Raw genomic sequence first — 12,904 nt, 5'->3', positions numbered from 1 at the left:
GCGGTCAGATACACATTTCTAAAATATATAAACCAAAGAGCCTGCAAGGGAACCCAAACATTTTGATTCTCTCCACTCCCCAGTTTCAGCAAATATCTATGAAACTCACTGGCAAAGTCTCTCACCTTCCTCTGTGCCACTAGAGGATGTCAACTTACTATTGCTATCAGTTACTTCACTAAGTGAAATGACTACGGTCTGTGTGGTGGTTCTAAAGGTACCTGTAACAGGGTGTGAATACCCCACACTGGAGCAGGGGGAATGAAAACCCTGTGGGCAGAGAAAGCCCTGCTCCTTCAACCAGACTGGGCATGCTCCAAGTGCTGGGGCAGCATAAAAGGCAAGAGAGTAGCTTATCTGGGCTGGCCAATGAAGGAGAAAGACTTCCAGCCAGAGCTCCCATGCTGCAGCAGCCAGTGACCCAGAACAGTGAGAACCCGGAATCCCAGGAGACGGCTGCTATGCAATCCCCGCAGAGTCCCAGGAAGAAGCCGCTGCCAGGGAACTGGGAGACCAAGCCACTACGTGGGACGTCGACCTGCCAGAATCGTAGTAAGTGACCCAGGGAGGGTGCAGGAATGGCCTCTCCCACCCAGGTATATTTGGCGGGTTTTGGCCAGATTCCCCACCGAGGGAGTTGTAGATTGTTCTGCTGCTCGCAGGGCGCTGGGTAGGACCTGGTGGTGTAGGGTGGGCCCGGTTCCCCCTACCAGGGTGCTTGCCCCAATCCTACTGATTCTGGCCTGGCCTTTAGGACCTACTGCCCTGCAACAAGAGCTACTTACCGATTCTCTGCGTTGCCCTGAGATCAGAGCCACTTACTGACTCTGGCCACTAGGACACACTGCCCTGGAGTGAAGGCTGACCATGATGGACTCTGACCAGCAGACTGTACTGCTCTGAGAGAAAGCACAGCACTATTGACCTTAGACACTAAGCTCAAATACCCTAGACTGCAAGGGGACATTTACAGACTAGAGAGACAGCTGAATACCCTGTAGCCAATCAGGTGGCATCCACACCCCTGAATATCTTCACTCCTGTGATGGGATATGCATATAACACCACAGTATCAACCCAACTAATAACCCATGTGGGTATCACTTGGATGCCACAATGGAATTCCCCCTGCCCCCCAGTTTGCTTTTTTAAGAGCTAGGCAATTACACACAAAAAAACTACATTAAAAGAAAATTTAAGTTGCAAAGCTAAGCAATCAAAAATTGGGAATTAAAGTTAAGAATAACTCTGCAACTTTAATCCAGCCCCTTGTGTATCAGCATTATGCTACAGTCTTCAATTACATAATCACATTTTTCCCCCCCATCTCACAAACTCCTTGCTTCATTCACTGGACAAAATGGACCTATTCTGTTGAATCCAGGCGAGGTATGAAAGGGGACTTCTGTCCCTAGGGCCCCTGCCTTATTTGTGGCAGAAGTTGGACGACTTGTACTGAGTGGGGTAGGGGAATGCAGGAAGAGAAGGACTGACTCATGCTTAAAACAAATGAATGCTGTCTCTGCCACAGAGTTCCTAAGTGATACTAGGTAAGTCACTTAAAGCAAACTTTTCACACGCATTTGTGCAAGGCTCTATACAACACTTGTATCCGCATCTCCATCTACAAAAAAAACCACATCTGCGCATGTGGATGTCTGCAGTTGTGTAGGGTTCTAGATAACTCATTAATGTTTTGTATCTTCACATAACCCCGGTGAGGTAGTAGTTTTATTATCCCCATTTTACAGATAGGGAAACTGAGGCAAGGAGACTTGGGTCAAAAACATTTACTAATTTTGGTTGCCTAATTTGAGATGCCTAAAAGCTGATTTTTTTTCAAGACTACTTAGCTCTATATAACTATAAGCCTATATGTATATAGAGCTCTGCTTTATATCTGCAAGTATCTACATTTATAAATGTGAATGCATATGTCTGCAACTTATTTTTGGAGATGTAGATAAAAATTTTGAGTAAAGAAATAATTCTATTTTCAACACAAGGTCTGAATATTGTGCAGTAAATAGGCCACAATGAATAATGACAAGAAAACAAAATATTGAATAGAACAGCATTGCACAAGCTGGAGCCACCCAATCCATGTCCTCCCCATTGCCACTGGTGAGTGTAGGAAGAATGCAGCACAGACCCCTGGCCCCACCAGTCCCCTGGGCTGAAACAAAGGGGCAAAGCAGGGGCAAGGAGAGACAGGGCCTGGAGCAGAAGGGAGTTGTCCTGGTCCTTCCTTGGGCGGAAGCAGGGAGCACGTGGTCAGTGTCTTCCTCCTTCCCCTGTCACCCATCGTTACTGCTTTGCTTTGAATTTACCTTAGTTCAGGGGTTCCAAAACCTCATTGCATTGTAACCTTCTTCCAACAATAAAATATTACTGCGTGGCCCCAGGAGAGGAGGCCAAAGCCTGAGCCCACCTGAGACCTGCTGCCCTGGCTGTCAGGAAAGTGGGGAAAACCTCAAGCCCCAACACCCTGGGTGGGTAGGCTAAAGCCCAAGGCCTCAGCAGACCTGTAACCTGAACCCCACCACTCAGGGCCAAAGTCAAAGTCATCAAAATCAGTCTTTGGTCCTGGTCCACAGCAAATCCAATGCCAGCCTTTGCAGACCCAATTAAAACTTGATCATAGCCCATTCTGTGGTTCTGAATGACAGTTTGCGAACTGCTGCCATAATGGCAAAGTTAGGCAGTCGTTGCCTGTAACGTTTTTATTTTATTTTTCTTGTATTAAATTCTGACTCGTATGCTTCACGCTTAAAAGCATACAAAAATCATTCCCTTTGATCCAGTGTATTTGAAGTGTTTGGGAAACTCCACTTGGGACAGCAAGTGTACTTATTTCTATTATTATCCAAGCTCGTATTGTCCAGGAAAGGGCTGTGCAGTACAAGACAGAGATTTCTAGAGCATGGCACCACAGAGACAGTGCTGGAGGGAACTGGCTTTTAAGGTGGCTCCCACCAGCACCGGCTCCTGCCCACCCCTCCTTGCTGCCACCAATACAGAGGCAGTGACATGGAAGGGAGAGTGAGTAGTCAAATACCTGACTTCACTACTCACTTACATCCTTATTTAGAAAGGCTTTAGGACTCTCCTCCCTCCCTTCACTGAACCCCAGATTCACCTGGAGCCACCCAGAACAGAGCTCCGGTAAATATTTTCAAACCTATAGAAGCCCTGAGAACACCCTCTCCTCTCCCTGAGACGTGCTTCATTTGGCAGCTGTGTCCTAAATGGTGGTCAGCTCTGTGAAATAGTCTCTGAGAATTTAAGCCCTGGAAGTGACTTTTTAAAAAGATGTGAAGGAAGTGTTTCATTGCATGAGGAAAGGAGTCCAACAATCCACCTGCCCCAGTAGCAGTTATAGACTTCCCAGAACTTTAGCCAGCCCTATCTAGAGGCCTAACATGAAATTGTTTCATGCCCTGCTCTTACTAACTGGGCTAAGTTATCTAAAGCTAATTCAGCAAATACATTTTCTTCCAAATACCAACCCCCTCCTTTGGCAATGCAACTGCAAAGTCTGATTTAGTTTAACACCAGATTAGACAGGTACTGGGCATGCTAAGTTATGCAAGTGATAGTACGGGGGTGCAGCTCCTGCCATACAAGTGTGCATAGCTGGCTAATAAGATAGTCACCATCTGCATCTCCTCCTCCTCCTCCCCTGCATCCAGGGCCCTTTGAACTTCCCATGTCTCCCCTTTGGTAAAGCTTGTCAACAGGAACAAGAATGAACTCACCACTGAGTAAGAGGAGGAAAAGGATGAATACCAGGTGGGACTGACTTTTCCTAGGATCTACATGAAAGAAAGGCAGACACACAGAGATCAATGCTGTTAGACACACAGGAGGCAAATCCTGCAGAGGTTAAACCCGTGCAGACGCTATGGTTGTGGAGAGAGCCTGGGATCTGATCCCCAACGTCCATGAGTCAACGATAGCCTGAGGGAGCAAAGGGGCAGCCACAAATACCACTGGTTGCACGGTAAGATGCTGTGGGAAGGGGGTCTCAATCATACCCCATATCAGGCTAGGGGACTGAACACGTGCTAACGGAATCAATGGCAAGGACCCAAAGCACGAACTGGGTTCAGGTGAGCCTTGCCAGATCGTATTTGAAAGCGCTGGAAAATTCCTCCTAGTTTATCGGTTTTAACCTAAACCGTTTCAAGGGTGCAGCCTTCCAAGCACCGTCCGACAGCTCGCCTCGGGGCAGCCGTCAGTGGCACGGAACAGTGAGGCCAGACGCGTGCAGATCCCAGCTGAGACCCCGCCCAGCTCTCCCCAGTCATGCCCGGGAACCTCGCTGCCATCCCCTGCTGTCACCCCCGGAGAAAACCTATCCCAGCACCTCGGCCCGCCTGCCCGCTGGAGCGGCGGCCTCGGGTCTTGCTGGCAGCCAGGCGGAGCCCAGAGGAACCGCGAGAAACACTCGTCCGGCGGCCACAAGGCCGATAGCCCGGGGGACTGTCCGGCACAGGGGAGGCGTGAGCCCAGCCGCTGGAGCTACAGCAGGGCTCCCGCACCTCGCCCCGGGCCGGGGGCTGCTCGACACCCCCGCCGTACAGCGGGCGCCCGGCCTCACCCTGCACAGGAGCCGCTGCCCAGCCTGGGCCCCGCGACCTGCCAGCGCCACCATCCCGCCTGCAGAGAGTCCCCCGGCCCCCGCAGGACAGACCCTCACGGGCCCTCAGGTCCCGCCCCCGCGCTGCCATTGGCCGCATAGACAACGCCCTAGTCTCCGCTCTACCCAGGAGGGGCTGTGACGCTCGACTCGGCCAATAGAGAGCCGCAATCGCCTAACCCCGCCCCTAGGGGAACCGCCCACCATTCCAGGGCGGTGATTGGCTACGGGAATTGAAGGCGGCCATGGATGGAAAGTCAGGGTTGGACACGCCTCCTAGGGGAGGAACGCAAGCGCCGCGTGTGTGGGCGGTGCTAGAGGGAGTCACGTGTACGAATTCCCGCGGGCGGCGGTTGCCCGTCACGTGACTTGGGCAAGATGGCGGCTCCCACGGAAGGTAAGAAGTGGAAGCACCAGGACTTGGACCGGATCTGCCTTGCGCGCGGAGCTGAGCTGCGGCGGCTTCTGGGCATCGGCCCAGCCCGCCCGGTTCCTGGGTCGCGTCTTGAGCGTGATGTGTCGTTACCCTGCGCCAGCCCCCTCCCCGCCGGCGACTCGGAGCCGGGGGGAAGGGTCTGGAGACCGGCCCGACCAGGCGGCCCCGCCCGGCGCTGGAGAACGGGCACCGGGCAGCCCTGTCGTCGGGGCACGTCCCCGGACTGGAGCTGCTAGTCGCCTGTGTAATGCGCCGCGGTTGAGCCTTGCGAGGGCACCCTCTAGCCACAGCCCGTGGCCATGGCGTCTGGGGTGTCTCTGAGCCTGCGTGTGACATGTCTGGCTTCGGGGCGGGAGCGGTGTTTGTCTGTCTGTCTGTCTGACTGACTGACTTCTTCCAGGGACAGATCTGGAAGCCTCCTTGCTGAGCTTTGAGAAGCTGGACCGAGCATCCCCAGACCTGTGGCCGGAGCAGCGTAAGTCAACCCTGATTCTCCTCCAGGGCTTGATGAGGTGGATTGGTCCTTCATGTGAAAGGAAACGAGAGTATCCAGTGCCCTGGTGAGAAGGGGAAAGACCCCTGGGTCACTGGAGTGCACTGCGACCTCCAGGCCCCCGCAACCTGGGATGGGTGTGTGTACCATGGAGTTATGGTTTGATGGTGTGGGGAGTGGCAGTTGGCAACTGTAAGTTTCATCTGATTGCCCATGTAAATGTTACTGGAGATGGTATCCAGTTTGAGCCCTAGTAGATTAGGATGTTCTCCATAACATTCTGATGCGGGTGCTTCTCAGGTTTTGTTCCCTTCACCTATGCATTTAAACTACGGTGATCTGCACTCCTTGGCTAGGTGGTGAAAATATAAGAAGTGAGGCTTGATAGGAACTCTTCCAGTACCTCTGTGTAAACTACTGACTAATAAACTAAGCTGATCTGCAATGGACACTTCCATGGCAAATAAGCAGGGAAAATCTTCCAAAGAGCATTCTGAATTTTTGTTACTCCTGCAGTATTCAAGAAACTGCAGTAGATGAGTTAGTGACTAATATTTAATGTAGTGAGGCAACATTTCCTATAGTACATGTGACTGGAGATTTTATCTAACTCTACTGCAGCTAGGAAGCTTAATTCCCAGTTTGATTGGCATTTGTACAATAATTCTGTTCAATGTAGCATATGAAAAAATATCAGCATGGCTATCAAACTATCTGCTTAGGGCAGGAGTGGCCAACCAGTTAGGGACAAAGAGCCAAAATATCTGTGGATATTTATTTTTATATATCTAGATAGATAGATAGCTATAGTACACAAAATATAGTGATTAAAAATAACATTACAGGACACTTCAGACAAAAATCAATAAAAAAGTCACTAGTCACTTTAAAAAATTAATCTCCAGTCCATAGATCTTCTGAGAACTTGACAAGGAGCAAACATCAAATTAAAAAATTTTTTTTTTAAAAACACAGCAATATTCTCACACTAAAAGAAAAGCATCCCTACCATGTATTTTAAATTTAACATTACTGCCCTAGTATGTCCTGTGATTTTTTTTTTTAATTAAACTGAACTGAGAAATAAATTAGCACAATTTGAAGTGTCTGTTTCACTCCAACTTCTGACCTCTGGTATGGTTTCCTCAGTTTTTTTACTTCTAAAAATTCAGGTCTGTCCCAGACTGCAAATATGAGAGGTTCAAAAACAATAAGGCAGAGACACATATCTCAGAATAATTGGTTCAACCTGGCGAACAATAGCCTTTGAATTTTCTTTTAAGGAACACAGTGTAAACTAAGTGTATGCTGATTCTTTTTTGCCCTGGAATTTAAATATGACATCTGTGTTGGCTGCCTTTATTCTGCATCCATGAAGATAAGCCAGGCACCGTCAGCCCTCCCTGCTTTAACCCAATGCTTTCTCCCAGAGCCAGGCACCCCCAGCTCTCCCCTGCTCTAACCCAATCCCCTTCCCTCCCCCAGAGCCAGGCACCCCCCACTCTAACCCAATGCCTGGGTCCCAGAGCCGCTGTCGCCACACGCTTCTCCCTCCAGACACTGGGACGCATGCACAGAGCAGCTGGCTGCGAGCAGTCCAGGCGCCCAGCTCAGAACTAGCAAGAGCCGCATTTCTTTAAGCAAAGAGCTGCATGCGGCTCAAGAGCTGTGGGTTAGGGCATCTGACAGGATTGCATTCAGGCAAATTGCCCATGATCTGTGTATCTATGCCAGGGTTTCCCAATCTTTTTACTTTAGTTCGAACCCTTTTTTTAGTACTGTTTTTTGCAGCCCAAAAATATAAACCCATAAAAAACAAACTGAGAAAATACCAGACATATAACATGTCTCGTCTTTTCTCATTAGGTAAGTTTTATTATTATTAGATGTATCGGTTTGTAGTTTCGAACTGCCTAGCTGGTAAATGTGCTCAGGCTGCATGAGTGTGTCTACCAGCCAGACAGTTCGCAACTACTCGAGGGTGTGTGTTGTGGGGGGGCACAATAGAATCCCCGGGCCAGACTCACTCGTGCTTTGTGGGGGTGGGGAGAAGGGGAGCAGTGCCCCGAGACCTGCATATGGCCAAGTCAGTCCCGCTCCCTGCCGGCCGATTCACTCTCTCCCCCCGCCTCTGGCCAGCCCCACTTCCCCCAACCCCCTCCTGGACAGCCAGTTCTCTTCCCAATCTCCCTTGGCCAGCCCCGCTGCCTGCGTCCAGCCCTGCTTCCGGCGGCCGCTTCTCCCTCCCACCCCCATCTTCCCCGGCCAGCTCCCTACCCCCAACCTCATGACTCCCGGCAGCCCTGCTTCCGCTGGCCCCCCAATCTCCCCGGCTCACCCCACCCCGATTCCCCCATCCAGTGCTGCTTCCGGTGCTGGCTCTCCCCTCCTCCTCGCCCCGACCTCCCTTAGTTAGGACTCTGCTGGGAGCTGGAACATCCGGCTGCAGACTCCGCCCAGGCTGGCCGAGGGCTTCGGGGACCCGGTGCCATGCGGGCACTCCAGTAGTGCAGAACACCCTGGCAACCACGCTGAGGCCCGGTAGTTTTTTCCTGCAGCCCGGTACCGGGCCGCGGCCCATAGTTTGGGAAATGCTGGTCTATGCTTTAATTTTTAGCATGCTAGCATGTGTTTACACTTACCAAAACTGGGAATTAGTCTTCAGAGATGCAGGGTAGCTGTATCCTTAGATGATGATTAGCTGTGGCTTCTTTGGAAACTGGAGGCAATAACATTTAGGCATGACTAATTTTCTCTGTCTCTCCCCACTCTCCAGTGCCAGGTGTTGCTGAATTTGCAGCTTCCTTCAAAAGTGTAAGTGATCTTATCTAATTGAGACCGGTTTGTTTCCCTTCTCCCTTTCCCTAACCTTGTTCTCATAGACTCATAGACTTTAAGGTCAGAAGGGACCATTATGATCATCTAGTCTGACCCCCTGCACAGTGCAGGCCACAAAATCTCACCCACCCCTCCTAGAATAATCCTCTCACCTATATCTCAGATATTGAAGCCTTCAAATACTTTGAAGACCCCAAGATGCAGAGAATCTTCTAGCTGTGATCTGTACGCCATGCTACAGAGGAAGGCGAAAAACCTCCAGGGCCTCTGCCAATCTACCCTGGAGGAAAATTCCTTCCCGACCCCAAATATGGCGATCAGCTAAACCCTGAGCATGTGGGCAAGACTCATCAGCCAGACACCCAGAAAGTTCTCTATAGTAACGCCTATCATCCCTCCATTGACCTATTTCCCACTGATAATGAATGGTCAATTAGTTACCAAGATCATGTTATCTCATCAAACCATCCCTTTCATAAACCCATCTAGTTTAATTTTGAAACCAGATAGATCTTTTGCCCCCACTACTTCCCTTGGAAGGCTGTTCCAGAACCTCACTCCTCTAATGGTTAGAAACCTTCCTCTAATCTCAAGTCTAAACTTCCTACTAGCCAGCTTATATCCGTTTGTTCTTGTGTCCACATTGGTATTAAACTTAAATAATTCCTCTCCCTCCCTGGTATTTATCCCTCTAATATATTTAAAAAGTGCAATCATGTCCCCCCCCCCCAGCCTTCTTTTGGTTAAAGTAAACAAGCCAAGCTCCTTGAGTCTCCTTTCATAAGACAGGTTTTCCATTCCTCGGATCATCCTAGTGGCCCTTCTTTGTACCTGTTCCAGTTTGAATTCATCCTTCTTAAACATGGGAGACCAGAACTGCACACAGTATTCCAAATGGGGTCTCACCAATGCCTTGTATAATGGCACTAACACCTCCTTATCCCTACTGGAAATACCTCGCCTAATACATCCCAAGATCGTATTAGCCTTTTTCACGGCCATGTCACAATGGCGGCTCATAGTCATTCTATAATCAACCAGGACTCCGAGGTCCTTCTCCTCCTCCGTTACTTCCAACTGATGTGTCCCCAGCTTATAACTAAAATTCTTGTTATTAATCCCTAAATGCATAACCTTACACTTCTCACTATTAAATTTCATCCTATTGCTATCACTCCAATTTACAAGATCATCCAGATCTTCCTGTATGATATCCCGATCCTTTTCTGAATTGGCAATAGCTCCCAACTTTGTGTCATCCGCAAATTTTATTAGGACACTTCCACTTTTGGTGCCAAGATCAGCAATAAAAAGATTAAATAAAATTGGCCCCAAAACTGATCCCTGAGGAACTCTGCTAGTAACCTTCCTCCAACCTGACAGTTCACCTTTCAGTATGACCGGCTGTAGTCTCCCCTTTAACCAGTTGCTTATCCACCTCTCAACTTTCATATTAATCCCTATCTTTTCCAATTTAACCAATAATTCCCCATGTGGTACTGTATCAAATGCCTTACTAAAGTCGAGGGTAGATTAGATCCACTGCATTTCCTTTATCTAAAAAATCTGTTACTTTCTCAAAATAGGAGATCAGGTTGGTTTGGCATGATCTACCTTTTGTAAAACCATCTTGTAATTTGTCCCAATTGCCACTAGCCTCAATGTCTCTAACTACTTTCTCCTTCAAAATTTTTTCCAGGATCTTACATACTACAGATGTCAAACTAACAGGCTTATAGTTACCCGGGTTGCGCTTTTTCCCTTTCTTAAAAATCGAAACTATATTAGCAATTCTCCAGTCAAATGGTACAACCCCTGTGTTTAGAGATTTATTAAAAAATTTTGCTAATGGACTTGCAAGTTCATGTGCCAGTTCCTTTAATATTCTTGGATGAAGATTATCTGGGCCCCCCGATTTACTCCCATTAAGCTGTTCAAGTTTGGCTTTTACCTCGGATATGGTAATATCTACCTCCTTATCTTTAGTCCCATTTGTTAACTTACCACTATCCCTAAGCTCTTCATTAGCCTCATTAAAGACTGAAGCAAAGTATTCAAATATTGGGCCATTCCTAGATTATCCTTAACCTCCACTCCATCCTTAGTAATTAGCGGTCCTACTTCTTCTTTTTTGTTTTTTTCCTATTTATATGGCTATAAAACCTTTTACTATTGGTTTTAATTCCCTTTGCAAGGTCCAACTCTACCTGACTTTTAGCCTCTCACACTTTATCCCTACATGCTCTAACCTCAATAAGGTAGCTTTCTTTACTGATCCCTCCCATTTTCCACTCCTTATATGCTTTCTGCTTTTTCTTAATCACCTCTCTGAGATGCTTGCTCATCCAGCTTGGTCTAACACACTTGCCTATACATTTTTTCCCTTTTCTAGGGATACAGGCTTCTGACAGCTTCTGCAACTTTAACTTAAAATAATTCCAGGCCTCCTCCACTTTAAGATCCATAATTTCTTTAGTCCAATCAACTTCCCTAACTAACTTCCTTAATTTACTAAAGTTAGCCCTTTTAAAATCAAAAACCCTAGTCTCAGATTTATTTTTGTTTATCCTTCCATTTAATTTAAACTGAATTAGCTCATGATCACTCGAGCCAAGGTTGTCTCCTACAACCATTTCATCTATGAGGTCCTCGCTACTCACCAAAACCAAATCTAAAATAGCATCCCCCCCTTGTTGGTTCAGCAACTACTTGATGCAGGAATTCATCAGCTATCACATCTAGGAAAATCTGAGCCCTATTATTATTACTAGCACTTGTTCTCCAGTCTATATCTGGAAAGTTGAAATCTCTCATGATTACACAGTTCCCATGAGTATTTACTTCATTAAAAACATTAAAGAGGTCTCTATCCATATCCAAATTGGATCCTGGTGGTCTATAACACACCCCAAGCACTATCCCAGGGGAGGATCTGATAGTTTTCTTCCCCAATGTGATTTTTGCCCAAACGGACTCTGTCTTCTCCATTCCATCACTTTTTATTTCTTTACAATCTACCTCATCTTTGATATACAATGCAACTCCACCACCTTTACCCTTATTTCTGTCTTTCCTAAACAGCACATACCCTTCAATACCTGTACTCCAGTCATGCCTAGTATTCCACCATGTTTCTGTTATTCCTATAATATCTGGTTTCACTTCCTGGACCAATAGCTCTAGTTCCTCCTTTTTGTTACCTAGGCTCCTCCCATTGGTGTACAAACATCTTAATTTTTGCTGTTTGGCCTCATTCACAGTCTTTACCCAATTTGGCATAGACGTTATACCTCCAATATGACCTATTAGACTAGTGTCCACCCCACCCTTCCTCATGTTCATTCTCCTACCCCCAGCTATATCCTTTCTTACTTCGTTTTCCTCCCTCTGTGTTAAAATCTGGCGTACAGATTACCTGGGCATCTCCCAACCGTCTCCCCCAAATTCCTAGTTTAAAGCTCTCTTAATAAGATGAGCCAGCCTCCATCCTAGAAGTCTATTTCCCTCCCTACTTAGGTGAAGTCCATCTCTAGAGAACAGTCCTCTGTCTATAAATGCCTCCCAGTGACTATACATCCCAAAGCCCTCCTTATAGCACCACTGCCTAAGCCATCTATTGATCATCATAATCCTGTCCTATCTTAGTTGCCCTTCTCTAGGTACAGGCAGAATCCCACTAAAGGTCACCTGAGCCTCAATTTCCTTGAGCATCCTCCCCAGCCTAGCATAGACTCCCTTAATTCGTTCCAGCGAGAATCTAGCTGTATCATTTGTTCCTACATGAAGGATGATCAATGGATTCCTTCCTGCTCCCTTAATAATTCTCTTCAACCTCAGTTCCACATCTCTTATCTTAGCACCTGGCAGACAGCACACCCTTCTAGTCTCTGGATCAGCTCTGGTTACAGGCCTATCTATTCTTCTCAATAAGGAGTCCCCAATCACATAGACCTGCCTTTTCCTAGTGACAGTGCAATTCTCTGGTCTATCTCTAGCTTCCTCTGGCTGCAAGTCCTTGCCATTCCTATTTTCCCTTGTAATCCTAATGCTCATTATTGGTGTTGTCTCCATTAAGTCTTCCCCTTTATCTATGGGACTAGCCACTCTTCTCTTCCTTACCCTTCCATCTTCATTATCTACCTGCTGTACCCCTTCTACATTTTCCAGCTCCACATACCTGTTCTTGAGCTCTATTTTTCCTTCACTGACCCATCTTTTTTTCTGCCTGGTCCTCTGAGTCACATGCTTCCACTGTCCATTTTCTTCGCCCAGCAGTCCCCCCTCTGAGGCCCTTGATCCTGCTTCCATCTGCATATCTAAGCTTTCCCCTTCAGCCACGTCATGCCTTTGCCCCATCATCTGCTCAAACCCCCTTCTAAACTCGACCAGAGTTTCCACCTGCATCTCCAGTCCTTGGATCTTTTCTTCCATCAGCTCTATCAGGCGGCATTTCATGCAAACAAAACTCCTTTCAGGTACCCCCTCCAGAATCATG

The 12,904-nt window shown here is 47.5% G+C and overlaps 2 protein-coding genes across 4 annotated transcripts in view; one reads left to right on the top strand and one right to left on the bottom strand.

The window, feature by feature from the left end:
* Positions 1–4,740, bottom strand: part of ALDH6A1 (aldehyde dehydrogenase 6 family member A1) — a 28,147-nt gene extending 23,407 nt beyond the window's left edge. The window contains exons 1-2 of the mRNA XM_075926885.2: positions 4,604–4,740; positions 3,759–3,815 (exon numbers count right to left, since the gene is read on the bottom strand). Of these exons, the coding sequence (XP_075783000.2) occupies positions 3,759–3,815; positions 4,604–4,657 (111 nt within the window). The 5' untranslated portion in view covers positions 4,658–4,740. The remainder of the gene's footprint in view (positions 1–3,758; positions 3,816–4,603) is intronic.
* Positions 4,741–4,909: 169 nt separating this feature from the next.
* Positions 4,910–12,904, top strand: part of LIN52 (lin-52 DREAM MuvB core complex component) — a 136,456-nt gene continuing 128,461 nt past the window's right edge. For all 3 annotated transcript variants that reach the window (XR_016349623.1, XM_089778438.1, XM_006117735.5), the window contains exons 1-3: positions 4,910–5,039; positions 5,479–5,553; positions 8,348–8,385. Coding sequence is in view for 2 of the 3 variants with exons in the window: in XM_089778438.1 (XP_089634564.1) it covers positions 5,021–5,039; positions 5,479–5,553; positions 8,348–8,385 (132 nt within the window). In the remaining variant the exon portion in view is untranslated. The remainder of the gene's footprint in view (positions 5,040–5,478; positions 5,554–8,347; positions 8,386–12,904) is intronic.

The sequence above is a fragment of the Pelodiscus sinensis genome, chromosome 5 (genome assembly GCF_052426305.1).
Source record: "Pelodiscus sinensis isolate ZL-2025 chromosome 5, ASM5242630v1, whole genome shotgun sequence".
Lineage (NCBI taxonomy): Eukaryota > Metazoa > Chordata > Testudines > Trionychidae > Pelodiscus > Pelodiscus sinensis.
Note: the sequence above shows the minus strand (reverse complement) of the source record. Positions and strands in the feature narration are given on the sequence as shown.